At 34.0% G+C, this 22196-nt stretch overlaps 1 protein-coding gene across 1 annotated transcript in view; it reads left to right on the top strand.

Annotated features, from left to right (window-relative positions):
• LOC132205895 (uncharacterized) overlaps positions 1–22196 on the top strand; it is a 61697-nt gene that overhangs the window by 29965 nt on the left and 9536 nt on the right. The window contains exon 6 of the mRNA XM_059635261.1: positions 20519–20674. Within this exon, the coding sequence (XP_059491244.1) occupies positions 20519–20674 (156 nt within the window). The remainder of the gene's footprint in view (positions 1–20518; positions 20675–22196) is intronic.

Consider the following 22196-nt stretch of genomic DNA (forward strand, 5'->3'; position numbering starts at 1 on the left):
AAAACCTTTTAGATTTAGATCCTCTCCTTTCAAGCTAGAGGAATTTTTTTAAACTTTATATTGCAATTTTCAGCTTTTATTTATTTATGTTCCATAAAAAACTTTGCAGAGTAAAAATTGTGATGTGTAAATATTGCAATTTAACCTCAAATTTCAACTTTTCTAGCATAAGTATGGAAAATTTGCACACGTATTCATAAGAAATTTATTTCCTACGCAATGATTTTCAAGAAATTTTTGCACCATAAAAACTACCTGAGAATCAGAAAATAATTAAAAAAAATCATTTTTTGAATTTGAAAGGAGATTACAAATTTTGTAATATTTAATTTTTTTTCCACATCTCATGCTTGAGGTGAAGATTGATCTCATTGGAAACTGTCGCGTGTCAAAAAGAATGGAGAGAGAATCCCTGGCGCGAAAAGTGGATTTTCCGTTATTCATCCGCAAGCGATAAAAGGAAAAGCGTAAAGCTCCTGCCGGCGCAGGCGATTGAAATTTATTGCACATCGCATTTTGCGCTCGGCGACTCAATCGATCGATGGCATTGAATGGAATTTAAAACACCTAAGACAAAATTTCTTTGATAATTTATCAGAAAAATCAATTAATAAATTTCCTTTGATTAAAACATACGTTTTCACAGAGTTAGTAAAAAATTGAGACACTTGGACAAAATTAAGTACAAAAAAGTTGATTTTAGTTTCAAATATTGACAACAAACAAGACGACATAATTTGCAAAATGAACATACGGAGTGAATAAAAAAATCAAAATACTTTTCAAAAGCATGCAACTTATTTTTGTTTTTCATGTTGCAAACATCAATTCTCTCATCTCTTGCAAATTGAAATCGTTCTTGAAAGTTAATTAATTTTTTGGAACTTTTTTTTTATTCAGAAACTGATACTTTTCCCAGCAAAGTATGAGAAATGATTAGGTGTCGCGCATCATCCGCCGCCGGTGGTTTTCGCGACGTCTTTCTCGGTGGTTCACAACTCCTTTCCAGAGCATCCTCGGTGCTTTTTTACTGTCAGTCTCGCGATAAAGACACGAACAAACCGGCCATCTGCGGAAAAGGAAGAGCGGCGTGCCAAAATTTATGGGTTGAATTTCTCTCGTGCGCAAAAAATCTCATCGCTCTCGTTTCAAAAGAAACACGCGCGCGCACATTTTGCCACACGCGAAGAGAAATGAAGAAAAGTGGCAGTGCCCGAGGGTGGGTTGCGAAATATATATGGCCACGTCAAAAGAATAGTGGCGCAGGAAGAAAAAGAAAGGAGATGCTCAAGGCAAATGTACTTACATACACGTTTTCTACTTTTGTATTTCCGTCGAGGTACGAATATAAGCCGCTAAAATTGAAGAATTTGCACAATAATATCATCTCTCTTCTTCTAGGTGTGAAAGTTTGACCTTTTTAGAAACATTTTAAAAATTTAATACCCCAGATTCTGTTTGTAATCAATTATATTTTGTTATTTTCTAGATATAATGTGCTATTTAAAACTTTTGAAAGAAATGAGATCAAATTCTTACATCGTACTCATTTTTTTTTTTTTTTTTTTTTAATATTTTTTTGCAATATATAAATTAAAATTTTTTATAAATTCATGTGGAATGAAAAATGTGTGTTTAACTAAGTTATAAAAATATAACTCTTGATAGTTTTTTTTTTTTGTAAACAAAATCTAAATTTTGCATAAATAAAGCCCGTAGAAAAACTTTATGATGGTATTTGCAAGTTAAACTTTTTACGCAATTCAATCATTAAGTTTTTAATAACAATTTGTTAAAAAATTTTAATTTAAACTTACAAATCATTATACGCGATATTTCTTTAAATTTAGTTAGCAAATTTTCAATTTATAGTTATTTTGTTTCTATTAACTTTCTTACATTTTTTTCTAATTTTATTTAGTTTTTTTTGACAAATTTAATTTAATAAATGTATTAGCTTTCAATGTATTTTTAACTCATCCAATAATGGAAATACTAGCTTTGCCTGTCAGGTATCCCTATATGGAATGATCATATACCACTTCATATTCTTATATCAGCTAATGAAAATGGAAGACCCAGTAAATTAAACATTATTTGTAACAATCTTTAAACAATGATGAGTCTGCAAAAATTCATACTTCAATATGAAATTCGCTCATTTCCCTAAATCTTGTATGATCTTGTATTTAATTTTCTATCATATCTGAAGTTTGAACATTTATCATGATGTAGAATGTAGAAACAAGAATATATTTTATACTTTTCAAAATGTTTTCACCATTTTCCTATTTATTCTTCAAAAAATTATTCAGATCAAGTTTTCAGCTCAGGGGCAAAAATGCTCAGGATATGATTTACAACAAGAAATTAATTGAACCAATTTATAGAGAACTGAATTGTTTAAAATAATTCCAAAATAATTTTTTACTCAAAATCAGATCACAAAATTTCACCAAAATAATTTTCTAATTATTAACCATCAAAAGCTTGCGAGGAAAGGTTTTTAGGAGAACAACCGAGCTATACAAATAAACTGACCCAAAACCCCACTCAGATGATGATTGTTTTGGATACTTTCTTATCATTCTCGCAGCGTCGTTGCTTTTCCGCTTCCTGCGGCAGTGCAGCTTCTTGGTCTTGTTATCTCTCCCCTTGCCGCGCGCAACCTGCAGGGCGCATGACCGAGGCGGGGGTGGTTGGCGCGGTCGGTCCGTCTGTCGGGTTCGGACGGACCCACGCAGTAGTGTTCGGTCGACATGGCGCAGAACAAGAGTTTCCTGTGGAAGCGCATGACCCTGCAGAGGCAGGTTTCGTACTCGGAGCTCGGCAGCTCGGCGTCCATCAACTCGCTGCACCTCAAGCCGCTGGTCGTCCCTGGCAAGGAGGTGCAGCCGTCGGTCAGCGACCAGCTGGACGCCCTCCGATACCAGGAGTACCCGTCCAGCCCCGAGTTGCCCAACGCGCTGCCGGCCGCCTTCATCGACCCCTCCTGCAAAAAAGACGGTATTTAAAACTGAAAAATTAATTTTTTTCACACACTGTAAATTTCTACAGCATTTTCCACTCTAATAATATTTAATTAATAAACTGCATTATTTGGATATAGTTAATAATATTCAACATTTCCCAGCACTCCAGTCTTAGAGTCACCATCACTGCATTAATATAATTTTTATAATCCATAGAAATTTTATCTTCCGATATTTATTTAAATCCGTATTTTTTACTATAACTTAAATCTTGCATTTTTTATTTTATCTGCTATAGAGCTTGAGATACTTAAAATTTTTTATACTCGCTGATTAAACGACTTCATAATTTATAATTTTAGAAAATTTAGGATATATTTTTCAACAATTTGCAAACAAGTTAGCCCTTGGTGTGTTGTTTTTTCAACAGCATAAAGCAATTTTTTTTTTAAATCTTTCAATTTTTCTTAATTATTCTTTCAACCTTTTTTGAAATAAAACTAGATATTAAATAATTTATTAGCCAAATGTATATTTCTATTCATATAAAAAGTATCACGTTCATCTAATCTTTACATGCAACTAGTTTAATTTGAAAATTTCATGTCATGAGAGGAATCGATTTGTGACCAATAACCATTGCATCACCGCCTAAATTTGAATATTAAAAGTTAAGCAAACAATTTTTTATAGGCTTTATTAATCCCCAGTTTGTATCCACTGAATAATGTTTTGATTATCTTTCACACCTTAAATTCACAGATTTACTTGCTTAAATTTTATATTCTATTCTTCTATTGTTGATCCACTTACATTATTTTACTGTAAATATTCCTAGTTACAAAGTTTCCTACACCTCTATTTATTAAATGCAAAACCTTAAACATCCTGTATTGCGCAATTATGTATAATTAGGAGGTTATTTCATGGTGCACAGCGAGTGGGAAGTGAATACACGCAGAGCACATTAGAATACAGGCATAAAATTACACTCGGAAATTGCACATGTCTGTCGAGTTCATTCACAGCGGGCTGTTTTTCTGCGTACAATGAACAGAATAGCGAGAATTTTTTTAGTTCACTTTTGCAACAATGTGAATTTTTTTCCATGTCTGGCGCTAAATTATGGAAAAACCTTGTCGCGAAATTGCTGTGGTTGTAAAATGTGCATGCGTTAAAAGTTCGCGGAGCGAAAATGTCACTAGGCGCGAATGTAACAGTTTCGTGGCTTCCTTCCTTTTGACAAACATGTTATGGAGGAATAAGACACGGCATTTGAAAGGAATAAAAATTCTGCCGAAAAATTTCCACACTATAGGTTGGATTATTTAAATTTAACGCAAGTTCCAATTCAAAATAAATATGTAATATTATGGTTTTAGTTGTTCCAGAAGAATTTCAATAATATCATTTTTATTTTATTTTTGGTATTGTGTGGCATTAAGACCAGTTAAAAAAAGAAAAAGAAAAAAATCAGAATGCTTCCAATTTCAAACTTCTCCACAAAAATAATTGGAAATTGTGATGACGATGATGCTACATTATCCTGAGTGTTTACTACAAAGGCGATTTTTTTCTGAAAAAGTATCATTTCTAATTGCAATTAGAATTTCATAAATAATTTTAAAATAATCCTTGATTGAAAAATAAGCCAAATACAATGAAGGAAATTATCTGGAAAACCTTATGTAAAAAAAGCAATAATCGCTCAATTTTTATAGAATATAAAACATTACGTTTCATTCCAGAACGCTCTATAGAGGGAATTAAATCCGCCATCATCCCCACGGGCGCCGGGTCAAAGTTTACCTGTGATAAAGCCCGTTTTAACGAGTTGGTAATTATGATGCGGTGTCAGCCGGACGAGATTATGCAAAATTGAGGGCAGACGACGCGTCGAAATTGCGCCAAATTGAAAGGCAGCGCTGGCCTGCTTTGAGGCAACGCTTGTTCTTGTCACATCAGCACTTATTTATCTAAGATTGGCAGGTACAAATTTGCAACTGCCTCGCTTCAGTAAGAGGAGCTGGTGGCCGGGCGCGCCCTTGACTCCTCATTGTGCACAGCGAGATCAAATGATTCGGCATGTGAGCCTCGGTGTTCCTTGTTCAGACGGCAAAAGCCTTGAGAAATCAATTAACGCCACCAAGAAACACAAATGTGCCTCGAATCGCGAACATATTCACTGGTGACAAGTTTCATGCTCACTGTGTGAACGGATTAATCGCGCTAACATTGAAAGGATTTTCCAAGGAACTTACAATTAGTAAAAACAATATTAGGATTCAGTTGTGCGGAGTAGAAAGGGAGATTACAAAATTTTGTCATTTGAATTCGACAACACACGATCAATCAATTTTCTCTAAAAATTTCATCCCTCCCCCTCAACAAGTTTCAAACAGAAAAAAAATTTCCATGAACAGTGAGAAAAAAATCTGCATCTCTTTAAGTTAAGTTGGCATACGATTTTCATTATTATTTTTAGCATAACCTGGAGTTTGAATTAAAAAAAAAATTTATTTGAAAAGTATTAATTGCAGCAAATAGAATTTAATTATTTATTAATTAAATACGATATTCTAGAAAAACAGGCTTGAAATCGTACAATTCTAAAATTGTAAGAAAAGTCAATTCTTAAGAACTCCTTATTGCCTTGTTAATGAAATCATCAATTTGAAATCAAGTATTTACAACAATAGCGATTGAAATTATCTGCTATTTCACAATAATTGCCAATATTAGCTCCTGTTTCTACTAATTATTGTTTTGGATTTTCTGCCAATTAAGTACTGCTTAGCAAAGATATCGATGAACAAAACCTTAAAAGTCTAACAATAAGTTGGATTTTTTTTAACTTCAAGAAAGTTTTCGTTTTGAGAATTTTTAAATCTCAAAAAACCACTTGAAAAGGGAAATGATTAAATTAGTAACTTGTGACTAATCGCCTTTACGTGGAAAGATTTGGGTGGTTTTAAAGAATATTAATTTTGGGAAATTTTCGCCCTCAATTAATATTTTTTTTTTATCACTATAGGAATTTTCTAATCTTTTACATTGGTTTTGTCACAAATATCTCATGTTTCGAAACATAATTCCACCACGTAAAGAAGTCAAAATTTACTAAATTAAGAAAGTAAAATTGATGAAACTAATTAAGTAATATTAAAATATGATTTTGGACTAAAAAAGTTCCCTTTTTCCACTCCTGAACTCCAAAGTTTATTTGGCTTTGATCTCTTCAAGAAGGTGGCAAAAGCGGGTTCAAGTTTTTAGTATTCTTTTTGTCCCGCTTTGAATATTAAATTTTTCGCAAACAATTTTATGCAGGCCTGTGATTTTCTCCTTTGATGGTGTGGAGGTGGCCAAAATTGTTATGATAATCATGCAGCTCAGCCGGACTCATTAGGAGATTTGTGTTGGCGAGGAAAAGTCGAGGTTGCGCGCCGTCGAAAATCCCTCTCGCTCCTACACCTTAATGGGGATCAGCTACTCAAAAGATTTATCTCCGCACACAAACGCTCACTCCCGTTATTCTGCTGCTTGCTTCATTAAGGCGCAACCCTGTTCTCCGTTGCTGCTTCGGAGAATTCCCTGCTGCTCTTTTATGCCCAGCGCTTTGCCATCATTAAAAATTTAGTCTCTTTTAAGGGAAAAATAGGACGGCGAGCTTTTATGCAAGCAGCGGCGAGTATCAGTCGAAGTTAAATTGAGAGGCACAAAGTTTATATAGAAGCTGGAAAAGAGAGAGTGACAGATGAGGTTTTTGTCAAAAGCAAATTTTGTATTTCAGATTTAAGGGTGAATTTAAGAAATTTGAAATGAAAATAGCCAAAGCTATCTGCAGATCTCGGATTGAAAATAATCCATTGTTGTGCAAAAGTATTTTTTTTTTTTTAAATATTTTGATTCTGATCAATTTAATGTGTATAAAAGTTCAAATTTCATTCAAATTAACATTGCATAATTGGGTTGTGAATCGAATTCAATACAAACCGATGTTGTTTTTAGGTTTATGCAAAGCTTTGATGTTTGGAAAAGCGAGAGCGTTAAAAGCGGCAACTTTTCCCCGTCGTTGAAATTTAAGGCGAATGCGTTCAAATATCGGCACACGGAGAAGTATTTTGACCCACGCGAGCGGAAAGTCAAGCAAGCAAAAGTTTCCAGCGACGTCGAAACACACTTATAATTAATTAAACTCGCTCCAGTCGACTCTCTCCAATTAATTTAACAAATTCCGCCCGACTCGCATGAAACATTCATTGCGTTCACCGCGGAGATCATTATTCATCTTTCGAATGCACAAAAACCCGCTTTGAAATTTAAATGGAATATTGACTTATGCAAATAATACGGGAGTTATACAAAGTTCAGGTACAAAAACGTGTTCCAAAAGTAGAAGGGCTTGTAATTTTTTGCTTTATTACCGATTCAATTTCAACCATCTGCTGCTGAAAACTTTCAAAACTTTCTCATCTTTTTATAAAAAAAAAAAATGAATCGATTGATTTTGGACAAAATTGAGGAGAGAATATGCACACGCACCTCGGCGGCTGTCACGTTTCGAAGACTGATTGCTCAGCACTCACGGCAGCCAAGTGCTCTCTCGTCGTTTGCAAAACGTATGAAAGCTGCTGTCAAAACATGAGAGCAGCGGGATGAGATGATTTAGTTGAAGAGAAATAGGGGTTCGGTGCTAGCTCATAGCTTTAGATACATATTTTATATTCGTCTATTAAAATTAAGCACAGTATTCAAATGGCAAATGTCATGATTAGACTGAAAGGAAAAGTCAATATATCTCTAGATTGATTGACATTAACAAAGTTTGGGTTTTGTAATGTAACACAATTCGTTGGAATTGTTCTGTTAATTCGAAGATTATTCCAGTATTTGTAGATTTGCGATTAATTAATTCAAATTGTGTTTTTTGAATATATCCAAACATTGATATTAAAAAAATAATTTTATCAAACGTTCTATATTTGCTGTTGATAAATAAAATTTCTATAATTCTTAGCGACAATAATTGTCCTAATTTCAAAAAAAATTTAGTTTTTAAAACTAAAATAAAAAAAACAAATATTTTTTGTTTCGATAAATTAGTCAAAAATTGTGGTAAAAATGACAAACCTGCACAAGTCTGTAAGCATATAAGAGTGGTGCGTCTACTAAACCACTCGGACATTATTAAAGAGCTTGTGTTGTTATTTGCCTCGTCCAGGACGGGTGTTTGCTTTGCCTGCTTTTGAATGCGCACGTTCCACCGGTGAGCGGATTTTCTGCGCTCTCTGCCATCCTTATTCCGAAAGCAAATATCCCGACCATACATGTATCCATTATGCATAAGCGCGCGCACTTGGTGCACGGAATACATTGAATTATGAAAACATTTTATCGCACGCGGCCGCCTCGTATATTATAATATTGAACTGAGAGTGAGAGAGCCTGGGGAGTGCGCGAGTTAATTTGAGTGCGCAGGCAAAAAGCAGGCAGCCGTTTCCATTCACTTGCCGTTTTGCTCTCGCACTCCAGCGGACACACATTGGCGAATAATTTTGCCTAATGCACAAATCGATCCATCGTGTATACTGTGCATGCAGCCGCGGCTAATGGAATCAAGTGGGTCTCCCCTGTGTGTTTTGTTTTCAATTTTGAGCAGATGTTTATATTATTGCGTTATTTATCAGGCCTGATTTCAATTCCGCCAACATTTTATGTGCTTTGCTGGCCATACTTGTTTGTAACAACAGGCCGGGAAAGCGGCAAATTGGGAATTCAAACAAACCCACCTCCAATTAAACTAAATTTAATTAATGGTTATTGCTATATTAAGTGGGGGAATTTTCCTAGCAAATTTGTACTATAATTGTTTATTAAATTGGAAATACTAATTATTGATCTATCACATATGAAGATTTAAAAAGAAAACTGTTTCATTATTGAATTTCCGCCTCTCTTCTTAAATTGAGCAACTTTTGAATTATTTGTTAATTTGAACGACTCAAAATAAAAAATTAGTAAATTCTAGGAAGGATCACATATTATCCTTCACTTATAATTTCATAAAGAAAATTGAATATATTTTAAAATTTTTTGTTTAATTTTTTTTAAAAATTACTAAAATACAAGAAACTAGAGTTAAGAATTTGTGATACATATTAATTTTGTTGTTGAATTTGAAACTCTGCTTATATAAAATAATATTTTTCCATTATTAATAAGAATATTAATTTCAGAGGCGTGCAATTCAGTCCGTAAGGGAAGAGAGTGTTCAAATGAATAATTATTCTAGAATTAATATTTGGTTATTTGTTAGAAATATTTTCAATCATTAACAAAAAACCAATATTATTAGATAAACTTCGATTGACAAACATAGACAAGCAGTTGTTTGCAAGTTCGTCTGCACCGAGTAGAGCCGTTTAATCAAAACTTTGGCAATTGCTAAAGAGCTTGGAGAGCCAATCAAGTCAAGCCTTTCGATGAAGATCGCAATTTATTCGCACACAAAAAGCAGGACGTGCCTGTGCGTCCCTGGCAAAGCCTTCTCTATTATTAGTTTCCACCGAGTAAAGACGATTTTCTTTGCCATCGATTTCATATCTGTGTGTAGCTGGGACGGTGATCACCGTGTCCAATCTGCTCGGCTGGTCATTCTTTTGATCTTTCAAAAGAGACTGCCATTATTATGATCGGGACGAGTAAAGCTCCGCCTTTAATCTGTCCGCCTCGATGGAGAAATTTGCGAAAGTGCTGCTCTTCCCTATTGGATTTTTGTACCACCCACGCTGATAATAAAATGAGAGTAAAAGCTCTTTTCACCTCAAAATATTCTTCCATCAGGCCAAAAATTTAATTATAAAGTTTGCGGACAAACGCACTGGAGGTACAAGAAGTGTTTTATGTGAAGTTTAGAGTACATTTTTCACTTCCTTATTTCCTTATTAATTTTAAACTTTTAAGTGGCACAAAAAAGCGTATATAATTATTCTGCGCTAAATTCTATGGTAGGATGATGTTTTATTTGTTTCAAAAAAACTTGAACTTACAATTAAGAGTCAAAAGGGAATCTTATTTAAATTATATAATTGTAATTAAAAAGATTATTTTCTTTAGTTGGTAAAATTCCCATTAATTTCCCCTTTCATTATTAGATAATATTTTAGCAATTATTTACTGAATTGAATGTATTTTATTAATTAATTTAAATAAATAATATTTAATTTTACGTTCAAAGACTTTTTCTTTAGTATTTTTTGCTCAGACTACTTTTGGTTAATTTTTTTTTTAATTTTAGCCAAAAAAAGTCGCTTTTTTTAGAAATTTTCCTTTAATATATTTTATCAATACATTGATTTGATGATCAGGTCAAAAGTTCATCTCTGTTTGTCTGTTTCCTAATTAATGATGAGAGATGAAACTGAAATAATTGCTTTGCCAACAGATAAAATTAAAAACACTCATTTTATCGTTTTGATTAATCATCAAAAATCCTTTCAGTCATTATGTTTATTTTTTTTATATATAAATTGCAATTATATTAATTAAGTAATCTGATCAGAGACGAGACTTTTCTGCTTTCAGCCCCTTTACCTTTTTGTCAGTGGCACCAATTAAATTTACTTAAATTATATTTCACGTACGCTTTTGTGATTTACTTGATCATACCCTTTAATTTTGCAGCTCCCTTGAATTAATTAAATTTCATTAAATCGAGGCCATCATGTTGCTGTCAATGGTGCATCAAAGTAACCGAATTACTCGTTCGATGAAAAGCTTATATCGACTGCAGTGTATAACATGGTGTAGCATGGAGCAGCTGAAAGGGTCGTCTGATAATGACTGGCGCTTCATGAAAAGGCCGCTTGCACAGGGTGAAGCTCCGTGACCTCCTGTACAAGACCGGCCATGCTCCAGATGCACCCAACGAACGTGACAAACAATGAAACGCAATTATCTTTTCTTATCCTGGCCTTGCGTTTGCTCCCCAGTGCTAAAAAAATAAAAACTACACAAGACATGTAAAAAAATTGCATCAGGTGGAACAAGGGAGGGTTTTCTTATGAGTTTGTTTTATCGACTTCTAATTGGCTGCGCTCATTCGAAAGGAAACAACATATTGTCACTTGATTTCACTTGATTTACTGCTATGATGAAAAAGTACCAAATAATCAGCGAGGAAGAAAAAGTCGCACAAATATATAAAAAAAAACTATAAAAAAGAGTCTAGAAATTTATCATTTTGAAAAAAATGTGTTAAATGTTAAGTGAAAAAAATTATTGTTTAAGTTCAATAAATTGATTTTTTTTTCAATTTTGCACAACTTGATATTATACTTCATATATATTTCAATGGTTGTATTGAATTACGTTTTATTTTTTAAGCTGTTAAAAAACTCTGACCCCCCTCCCTACTCCTGGCCCCCTTTTATTTCATTAAAGGTAAATATGCTATTTATTCCTCAAGTGGTGTCAGTTTGCAAATGCAAATTCAAAATTTTTTCTGAGGAGAAAAGGAAGAGGTTTTTGTTCATTTCTATTAGAAGTCGAGTATTTTCAAAAATACATAGAAAATATTTAAAAAAATGAACTGGATTTTGAAGCATTTTAAGCGTATTCTTCCCTTTCTATTTTCTTTAACTAAATTAGATTTACAAGGGAAATTAAATGGTTTTTGTTAAAATATACTTGGATTTTTTTCTGTTCTTTTTTTCTATTAGTAAGATTTTTTAGCGTCCTACACTACAAAATGCAAAATGTTATACTATATAAAAACCTAAGTATATCATTCAATTTGTCCCGATGTTGAGTCATCAAACAAACTTTTTATAAAATTTTAATGAGCCAATTTTAAGCTTTCAATTAAAGTTAAGCTCCACCCCAGAATTTTCTTTTGTAAAAACTGAAACGAGTTCCTTCTTGCTGAAGCTTATTTTGCATTTGAGGCAGCAATTACGGCGGCAGGAATCGTTTGTGGTGAAGGCACAGCCTGCATTTATGTAAACCCGGCCGACACACGCATTGCGAGTTACTGCTCGGATTGTTAACTTTTTACTACCTATGTACAGACACACACAATGTGCATTGTCAAGTATTATTCTGGCAGCCGGCATTGTGTGCGTATCGAGCGGCCGGGCTGTTCTTCGCAGCCCCACTCTCGGCCAACTTGAAATTCCGCTCTACGCCTCCAAAGATGCAAAACCACAACACCGCGGATTGCTCAGATATGCCTGGTTAATGTAGCTTCTCCCTTAGCGAAAATACCCATAAACCTCGACATGATGCTTTGGCTGAACAATCATTTAGATTCCATAAAATAACAAAACCAATGGAGTAGGAAAAACGTGTCATGTTTATTTTGCAGGTCGTTTTTTAACAAGGAAAAAAATTGGAATTTCAAATGGAACTGTATTATTTTCTTTTCTCGTATGCATTGTCCAAAGCTGAAACATTTTCATTCATGTTTTCTCTGTAATATTTGGCTACGATTTTTTTTCGTGCGCCTTAAACAAATATTGAACAAAATTGTGCATGACGATAGCAACTAAAATATTAACAAGTAGTCTGAAACGAGCGGTTTCTTTGCGCAACCATCAAGATTTTTTTTAACAAAAATAATCTTCTCTAATTTTTTATTTCAATTTAAAAAAAGTGTAGTTTTTTTTAACAAAATTATAAATTTACTTTCAACTATACGGAAACTAAAAAAAAAATGTATCTATAATTTTAAGCATAATAATTTTTGTATCTAGGAATTATAAAAAAAATATCAATCATTATTGAAGCTAAATTGATGGCCATTTCTTAAAAAATCCATATTAAATTTTCAACTGGTGAGGAATTAAAGATTACCAGTCGCACATGGTAAATGATCTGTTTTCGCTATTGTTATTGATTCAAAACGTAAGAAGCCAGATACACTTTTTTATAATAGTCACTTAATTCATTAAGTTTTTTTTTTATATTAGTGGGTTATTTTTTATGGTGGTACAATAAGACAGTTTTTAAAGGTTGGCGATCGTTTCGGAATTTCATGACTTGTGCAGATTCGATGAAAATTATAGCTAGGTAAAAAAAAGTTGACCGTCAAAATTTCACATCCCAAATCATTAAGATTTGCAAGAATTAAAATAGACAATTTTACAAACTTTCGGTAAAACAATCGTTTTATTAAAAATTTATGATATATTTTGGCTGGAGCCAGTGGAGCCAGAAAATTTATAAATCATTTAATTTTGATCTTCAATCATTTTTTATCGTATTATTTATAGTTACAATAATTATGCATCCACTTTTCCAATGAATTGGAATGAAATCCTTGTTTACAAATGTGATTTAAAATTTGGTGGTTTTTAGCATAATTAAAATTTGTAGGTTATATTATAAATTCACTGATTCGTCCATTTTTTGTCTACTTTAATTCATCGTTGCGGTTAAAAATCAATATTTAGCGTGAAGATTACTCTCCGGCGTCTTCTTTTTCTCTCTCTCACTGTACTTAATGCTCGTCACCAAAGGACTAAAAAACTCGCCCATCTTTGTTTTCCGTTTGGAAGAAGAAGCATCCCGCGAGAGTGATGATTCATCACTTGATACACGCGAAAGTGCGAATTCCCTTCACAATGTATAAAACGCGTGTGGAAGAGGAACGGCCGAAAAAACTGCTTGTTTGTCGCCCGTCGCTCCATGCATGCAAAAAGCAGCACACTCGAAATTTTCACTCGCAGCTGACAAAGCTGAGCAGAGCTCATTTCAAAGAGCCGGCGTCTAAACAACCCCTTGAAAGTCCCACCATCCCCTCTCAGCGCCCGCCGTAATGAAAGCGACCGGCAAAAAAAAAAAAAACACGCCACCCGCCGCTCGCTCACTCTCTCACGGGCCAAAGTGCAAAGTTTGGTACACGCTGTAGGTACAATGGCAAGACAGGGTCAAGATTCTGCGGCACACGAAACCGTTTTAATCGTTGCCGGCTCATGTGCCGAAAAAATTGTATCTCCGAAAATAAGATTTATAATAATTGCTTCTGGTGCGTGACCCAAATTTTTGGTCCTCCTGGCAACGGAAAAGCAAACCCCCCTTGATTTCGGCACCAAGGCTGCACTTATCAGTCATGCAGTCACAGCGCGTAGGTGAAGAACCTTACAATATAGAAACTCTAAAAACCTAACATTAATTGAAATAAGTGAATGCGGCATTATTAGAAACCGGAATCCTGAAGGGGGTAACTCCGCCGTGGCAGACTTTGCACTTTTGAGCAAAGGTACCCTCTTTGTTATTAAAAATTTGCAAAATATTTTTTGAACATCAAAATAAGCTATTGCACGGCGAGATCATAAGATATGTGATATACACCTGCCTTGCCTACTGGAGTAAAAACGTTTTTTTTTTTTTTTTTTTTAATTTTTGTTAACAACCACCCTAAAAATTTTGAATGCTCATAAGTGAAAAGTCTGCCACGGCGGGGAGCCTTCATAGCAAAGGTACTTCACTTATGAGCATTCAAAATTTTGAGGGTGGCAGCAAAGGTTTGTTATAAAAATTTCCAAAATCCCCCCCCCCCCCCCCAAAAAAAACGGCCCCCTACAATGCGAAACTGGAATTCTGAAGGGGTGAACTCCACCGTGGAAGACAAGTATGGCTTCTATTTTGTAAATATTATTTTTATTCACTCCAAAGTAAACTTTTTTGGGAAAAATAATATCATTATTTGCTTGAGGTTTCTATTAAAGTAATGCTAAACCAGATTAAACAGTAAAAGGTAAATTAGTAACAATAACTAAAATCAGAAAAATTATGTAAAAAAAGTGTCATGAACAATAAATCCTTTATTTTTATGAATACTTCAAAAAATCGTTTCTAGATTCACATTTTTTTTAGGAGCAGATTTAAAAATTCACGAAGGTCACGATAAATTTCAAGTGAATTAACAATAAAAAATAAAAATAATAATAAATTGTCACCAGTTTATTCGTTGCATTCTATTGAATTTTCCATTGATTTTGATATTTGTAATTTGCAAAAATGTGACGTTCAACGTCATGTGTCATAGCAGCGCATTAATTGGACAGTGCACCTGACAAAGCAATCGAGGCCAACGCCAAGTGACAAAAGGAAGGCCCATTATGCACAATAAGTGCGAGAGACAGACACAGAGGCGCACTCTCTCCATTATTGTTTTGCCGTTCTTGTGTTGTGTGGCGAGCGGAGGCGCGCCGGCCGCGATCGCTCGCCGAGCAAACACACTTCAATTTCCATCATTTATTTATAGCCGGCCGTTCGAAGAGCGCGCGATTTCCAATTACGCTGCAAAAGCGATGAAGGCCGGCCGCAACTCGGTGTCGCCGGCGCGACCCGCCGACCTGCTGCTGCCCATTCCGTCCTGCCTGCTGCTGCGCCACTCGTCCGTCCCCAGGGCCCTCTCCTCAGGGTTTGTTGGCTCCGGTAGGCAAAAAAAGAAATTTTCATAATTATTGTTGCCAAATTTTTATCACCCTTAAATATTATTATTTTTTTTTTAATTAGAAAGAAAACACAAAATTTTGAGTTTTAAATCGAGAACGTGATCAAATAATCCGCACTGCTCAAAGGCTTGAAACGAGGGTTGATCTTTTCCCGCCAAAAGCTTTTGAACCTTGAAAATGTTGTTGTGAATGTCAAGAATAAATCAAACTTGCTTAATTTAGTTGGATTTAATAATTTAGCAACAAAGACGGATCACTCAAGGTTCAATAAATGCTTTTCGCAGAAAAGTTGCCCCTTTGATGAACTCTCACTTCAGTATTTTTTTGAAAGTACTTTTTATTTCTATGTAAAAAAATTATTAATTGAAAATAAATAAAAAGTAAAGTAAATCGTTCCATGAAATTTATATTTGTCTCCAGTTTGAACGCTATGGGCCACGGACGAAATCGTGTTTATTTTGGGTAATCGCGCCGACGCGGATTGCGACCTCGTTCATTGTGAATGGGCTTATTTATTAGTTGTGACGTAACACGCGTGCTCACTTGCTAATTATAATGACATTGTTCCTCACATTGGCACGACGTCAATTGAAAAGTGATGACTTGGATCCCACTGCATGCATTAACTAATAAAATCGATTTGTATGTTAATAATGCGACCAACAGGAAAGTTATTAAGAGAAATTAATTAATTTCCCAAAATAATTTTTACCCTTGACACGCAAACACAAACAAATTCATCAAGTTTTGCAAAATCAAAAAAGGATGTAAGTGTGAAAATCAGTAAATATTTATTGCACTCATTATTAAGGCTTTCATGAACATTTTAGCAAAATTAGCAAGACTGGAAACACTCAAGTTTAAATATTCAAGAGGCTCATGATTTTATAATACCCTTTCCTTTTTGTTTGTATTTTTTCGAGAAAACAAGATATTTCTCCATTAAAAGTTTTGCCATGCATACAAAGTTTGCGCCCCTTTGTCAAGCAAGCAAACAGGAAACGAAACTTCTTCCTCCCCTGGCCCTGCTGCACTTCAAGCGCGCCGCAATCTTGCGTTTATTTTTTGATAAAAAGTTGAGACAGGAGGTTAACAAACCGGCACAAAGTTTTCTTTTATTTTCCGAGAGCTTTCCTTGTTTGCCGCGAAAGTAACCCATATTTCATTTGTCAAAGAGCATTAAGGTAGATTAGGCGCTGAATTTAATAATAAGAATTTTAATTCGCCGAGGGTGGCCGTGTTTTGCGGGGGCAACTAACTTTCAGCAGCAGTTAGATTTTGCCGTGGGGGGATTTGCACTTGTTTGGGGAATTGGGATTACATCGGATCTGATGTGTATTTCGGGTCGGCGCGCGTCGAGTTGATCAGGGATTTGCCGACTTAAATTGCGCACTTCCACCACGGCACCTCTGCTGCGTTTGCCCTTTGACATTTCCCATTTGAATGCTGCAGCAACGAGGCCGCTCAGCCGTGTTTGTTGCGGCTCGCGAATTGATCTTGATTGTTGCAAAATTAAAAAGGGCCAAAGCATTAAACGCCAAAATCATATCTTTGAAGTTCATCATTATATTGTTTTACTGGAAAATACAAATATTTCATTTTAAAAATTTTTCCGACGACATTATTAAATTGAAAACTAAAAAAGCCACGATAATTAGGCAAATCAACAATACGTAGATTAATAAGGAAAATCAATTGGAAGTTTCTACATGAACTAGACAAAATATATAAAACTGACCTGCGGATTTTATAATTATCCAATCATCCAACAGACTGATGGCGATCTTAATGAAAAGTATTGAAAATTCACGGACAATAATTCCATGCTTTTGAGAAATCTAGAGATTTGAAAATTGATCATTTTAATTCTTATTATCTTCCATCGAGGAATAATATTTGAATATATTCCACAAAATTTTATATATTTAGAATTTCCTATTTCGAGTTTGTGAAATACAAATTATTTTTCTCATTTTTCAAAAACGTTTTTGATGCAGATTGAATACATAGTGAATTAATTGCTTCTAAGCTTTCCCCTATTTGTATTTGTATTGATCGATTGGTTTTTCCCAATACCATAGTATATCCCAAGAAATTAATTACTTCTCCTTTATTATAAAACTTTTCTCATTTAACTTCTAATAATGAGCAGCGAGAGACGCACTGAATAGTGGAGGAGAGCGTTTAGCACCAGGAAAGTCGTTCTGCTGATTCTCAATATAGTCTCGTTCTCGGAAGAAACCTTTTGAAAATCTTATTGAAAATAAAAAAAAAATCAATTTTAATAATAAAAGGAAATGATTGAAGAAAACGGCTTCTCAAGGGTTCAAATTTCAGAGTCGTGCTTTTTTGGTATTAAAAATTCCTACTCTCGCATGAATACAAATAAAAAATAAACTGAAAAAAGATCGCAGAGTCGGAGTGAGAACTCCAGAAGTCAATCTTTATTTCAAAATCTAGAAGTCAATGAGTTAGATCTATGATAATTGGACCGGAAAAAAAACCATTTTTTTTTTTGTAAATTTCATGAATATTTTTGTTAAAACGATGCGCGTTGCCTCTTTGAACTAAGTCTCAGAAAATTTCTTTTAAGCGAGTCATTATTTTACCACCTTTAATCTGTAAGGCCTCGATGGAGAAATTGGCGAAAGTGCTACTCTTCCCTGTTGGATTTTTGCGCCACCCACGCTGGTAATAAATTTAGAATAAAAGCTCTTTTCACCTTTAAATATTCTTCATTCTTCCATTAGGCCGAAAATGAAATTAAAAAGTTTGTGGGCAAACAAAGGAGACCAGATTCAAGAAGTGTTTTATGTGAATTTTAGAACGTGTTGAAAATTGTGCACTCCATTATTAATTTAAAGAGCTTTAAAGAGCAACTAGAAAAACCGTATGAACTGATTTGGCGCTTAAGTTTTAAACAGATTTAGTTTTTGTGTCCAAGCTTTTTGGCTCATAAAGCTGATAAAATAATTTTGATTTTAAATTTAAAGATCTTAAGGAGAGGACTTAAAATAACTCATAAATTGAGTAGTGAAAAAGATGTTTTCAATTTATTGTAATTTGACACAAAGCTCATTCAGGCTAAGGACAATGTTTCTTTGGAAATTGTGTCATTCTAGTTCAAAATATGTTGTTATAAATTTTCAAATTCTTTGCACTTTTTCAGATGTGATTTTTTTTTTATACAATGTAGAATTTTACATTTTTTCTAATCTCAAATTTATAATTGCACTTATTTTTCAGTTGAATAATTAAATGCTCCCTTAAAAGAATGCATTTTATTTTAATCATTTGCTAAATTTTTCAGAAATTCACTACTGCAGGTAATCCTATTTTATATTGTTTGATATTGGACTTCCTCCAATATTTGTTTAATAGATTATAAGCGATACAATGGCGTTTGTCGACAGCGAAAGGCTCTGTGTGATTGTCAGCAAATTCACAGTGCTCCACTTTTAGATGGTGGAATCCGATGAGTGCTTTTAGTTTTTTGCGCGAAATTAGTCTCTCTGGAAGCGAGAGCAATTCTCGCCGGCAGAACAGCGTGTGCGTAATATCAGGCACATGTGTGCAAACATTTGCCACCAACGATCCGACGCAGAGATGTTTGCTTTTCATTTGTAGCGTGCGTGCATGTTTGTGAGCACGAAGAGCCGTTTTCTAAATAATTCCATTGTTTTGCCGAGGAAACTGGAATTTCAAACAATAACTCTGGCAAGAGCAAAAATAAACTGTTCGTTCCCAGGTGTTTCCATCCAAAGCATCAGTTTGCGGCTCACACGCAGTAATTTTTTGCGCAAATTATTCTCTTCCTTCAATTAATCATAGATTTTGTTGTGTTATTAGAAATTCATTATTGAAAAGAGCTCAAATTTACATGAATAAGTTTTGATTATTTAGAACAATTGCAATTTCTGTTATTAAAATTTCCAAAATTCTCATCGATTATGAAGTTTTATTTAGTATACAAACTTAAGGCTCTAATTTTGATAAATCGTCAAAGTAGATAACTATGAAAATACTTCAAAATTATGCAACGTTTCAGGCGAAATCTACATAATTTTTTGTTTTGTTTTGTAACATTAAACAGAAAAATCCAATGAAAAACAAACATGAGACATTGCAAACTCTTTGAAATTACGGGAATGCAAACGCTGATATTAAATTACACATTAACAATCCTGAGAAATCTACAAAATACATTTTTTTTACTTTAACTGGAAAATACACAACATGAAATTATTAACATGAGACATTATAAATTTAAATGAGTGCGGACTAAACACTGACAAGGCAAAAACCAAAACACAATTTACAACTTTTAGCTCAGTTTGCTAGGATGTTGGTAAAAATTTGGAATTTTAAATTAAATTTTGTTAGCCATTTTTTAAGCCTAATTTCAATTATATTAATTATATTATATTATATAATCAATTATATTCATTATATTAACGGACGTTTTCTGTGGAATGTCGTGATTGTAATTTTTAACATACCAGTTTTTCCAATTTTTATATTACTCACTTTTGTTTTAAGTGGGAAATAATTGAAATTATGATACAAAATTAGACTTGTGAAGAGACTTCAGTGTGGAGGAATATAATGTGATTTTTCTGTGATTATGGAAAGTAATTTAAAAAACCATTGATAGCTACTAAACAAATCTTACCAAGACCACCTTAACGTAGCATTTCACAGCAAATTTTTGTGAAATATTTTCAGATTACGCGACTTAAATTTAGGTAGACTTTGGCCAAGAACATCAGCTTTTCCTTTTAAAAGGAAATTAATTACAATAAATATTAATATTTAATTATTTTTTAAATAATTAACTTAAGCTTAAAAAAATCTAAGGATATTATTTAATTAAATTATTTTTATTTTCAAGCAAAAACTAGTATTATTATATATTCAAAAAAGTTTTTAATCATGTATAATTTTTCATAAAAACTTAAAAATCCTTCCAAATCATATTGAGAACAAGTTTCAACAATGCATCCCAGTTACGGTGATGCTGTGCGACATCTGAATATAATGTTGATGCAAATGTGAATATTTTTGTGTGAATTTCTGTTGGAAAAGCTGTGCTGCAGAGCAAGCTGAACTCGGAGCCGGAGATGGGCGTGGAGCACCTGTCAGACTTGAGCTATCCAGACGCGGACCCGCCGTGCCATTTCTGTTGCCACCAAACCAGTACTTCCGTCCACGACGAAAACCGCTTAACGATCATGAGCCGAGGTACTCGAGTCGCCGCCGCTCGATCCCATAGACTTCTTCTCGAATCGGTGTCTCCGTCTCTCTGTCTCTATAGTTGAATGTGCAGATATTATGCAACCACGTGAGCGAATGATCAGAAAATATTTATATTTTACGTATAAATTTTCTCTATTCTAGTCTTTTTAAATATATGTTTTGCAATTTTGTCGCTGTGGACGCCTGCTTATCTTAATTGCATGCAGAAATTTTTCCAGAAACAAGAATTAAATATAATAGGATTTGGAAACTTTATAAAATGCTTAATTTTTTAGATTACTTTTTAGGACAAAAATTAACGAGACTGATCAAAATTTTCTCAAAAAAAAATAAAACTTGAATAACACTCATAATTTTTGTAAGAATTATAGCATTAGGATCTGAAATGAAATATAAAATTCTCTTTTTGCTGAGAATTAAAGGCAAGAATTCTTGTTGCGTTCATTGAACTTGCAATTTTGATAAGGCACGTGTGCTCACTCGGCCCTTTTCGCTGCGATAAGTGCTACTTGTGTTGAATGGTAAATTTCATATGTTGTGCTGCGTCCAAATTGGATTATTATTTGTTATAGCGCGCCGGTGCCTGAAATGGCAGGCACTCTTCCACTTCTGTGCTCTTTTCCTTGCTCTGTTTATATTATTTGCCTCTTTCTGTTTACTGCAAACTTTATTGGGTTACCTTTCTTTGTTGAATGATTTCGCTCTGTTTGTTTGCTTACTTCTCCTTGAGCAGTTTCCCAAGAAAATAAAACATTTATACATATGTGGGTCTTCAATGTGTCATGTTATGTGCCCATTTGTGTTTTACGTCAGTGAAAACGTTATACAGTAAAAATATAGGGACTTGGTTAAGAAAATATGCAGGAAAACAATTTTTTATTTTTATTTGCCTAATTAATGTTCATTTTGGATAAAATTATCTTTAAAATCGGGCTTCCTCAAAAAATTTTTATCTCCTGTACTCAAAGTGTAAAAGATTTTTCAAAATTAACTCTCTTTCGCTCTTTCGGCCCTTTGCATAGATGATTCGGGAGGTAAATTTTTTAATATTGAGAAGAAACAAGTAAAACTCACAACAAAATATTTCACACACACAAACAAAAACTACATCATATAGGATTTTTTATTAATTATAAATCAAATTTATCAAAAAAAATATATCTTCAAAAGAATAAAATATCTTTTTCACTATCGATTGCTTTAATAAATTGATCCGTTTCTTTTAGCCAAACTGTAATTATTGCTGATGTCAAATATTTTCCCCATAGGGTCGCCTTTTTCCTTTCGACCCTGCTCTCGGAATTACTTTATCGCGGCTGGGTGGTTGGCAGGGGTCGATGGGTGATAAGAAGCGTCGTGTGTGTATTCGCGAGAAAGAAAACACGGCTAGGCGTGTGTGTGCTGACGAGAAAATGTCAAAATGTGATTTGCCGCGGCGATGGCAGAGGAAAATGCAGGCTGTGTTTGAGGGTGAGCGCCAAGTGCTCGGCTGCTGGCGGCAGAATAA

Source organism: Neocloeon triangulifer, unplaced genomic scaffold (genome assembly GCF_031216515.1).
Source record: "Neocloeon triangulifer isolate White Clay Creek 2 clone unplaced genomic scaffold, ASM3121651v1 ptg000003l, whole genome shotgun sequence".
Taxonomy (NCBI): Eukaryota; Metazoa; Arthropoda; class Insecta; order Ephemeroptera; family Baetidae; genus Neocloeon; species Neocloeon triangulifer.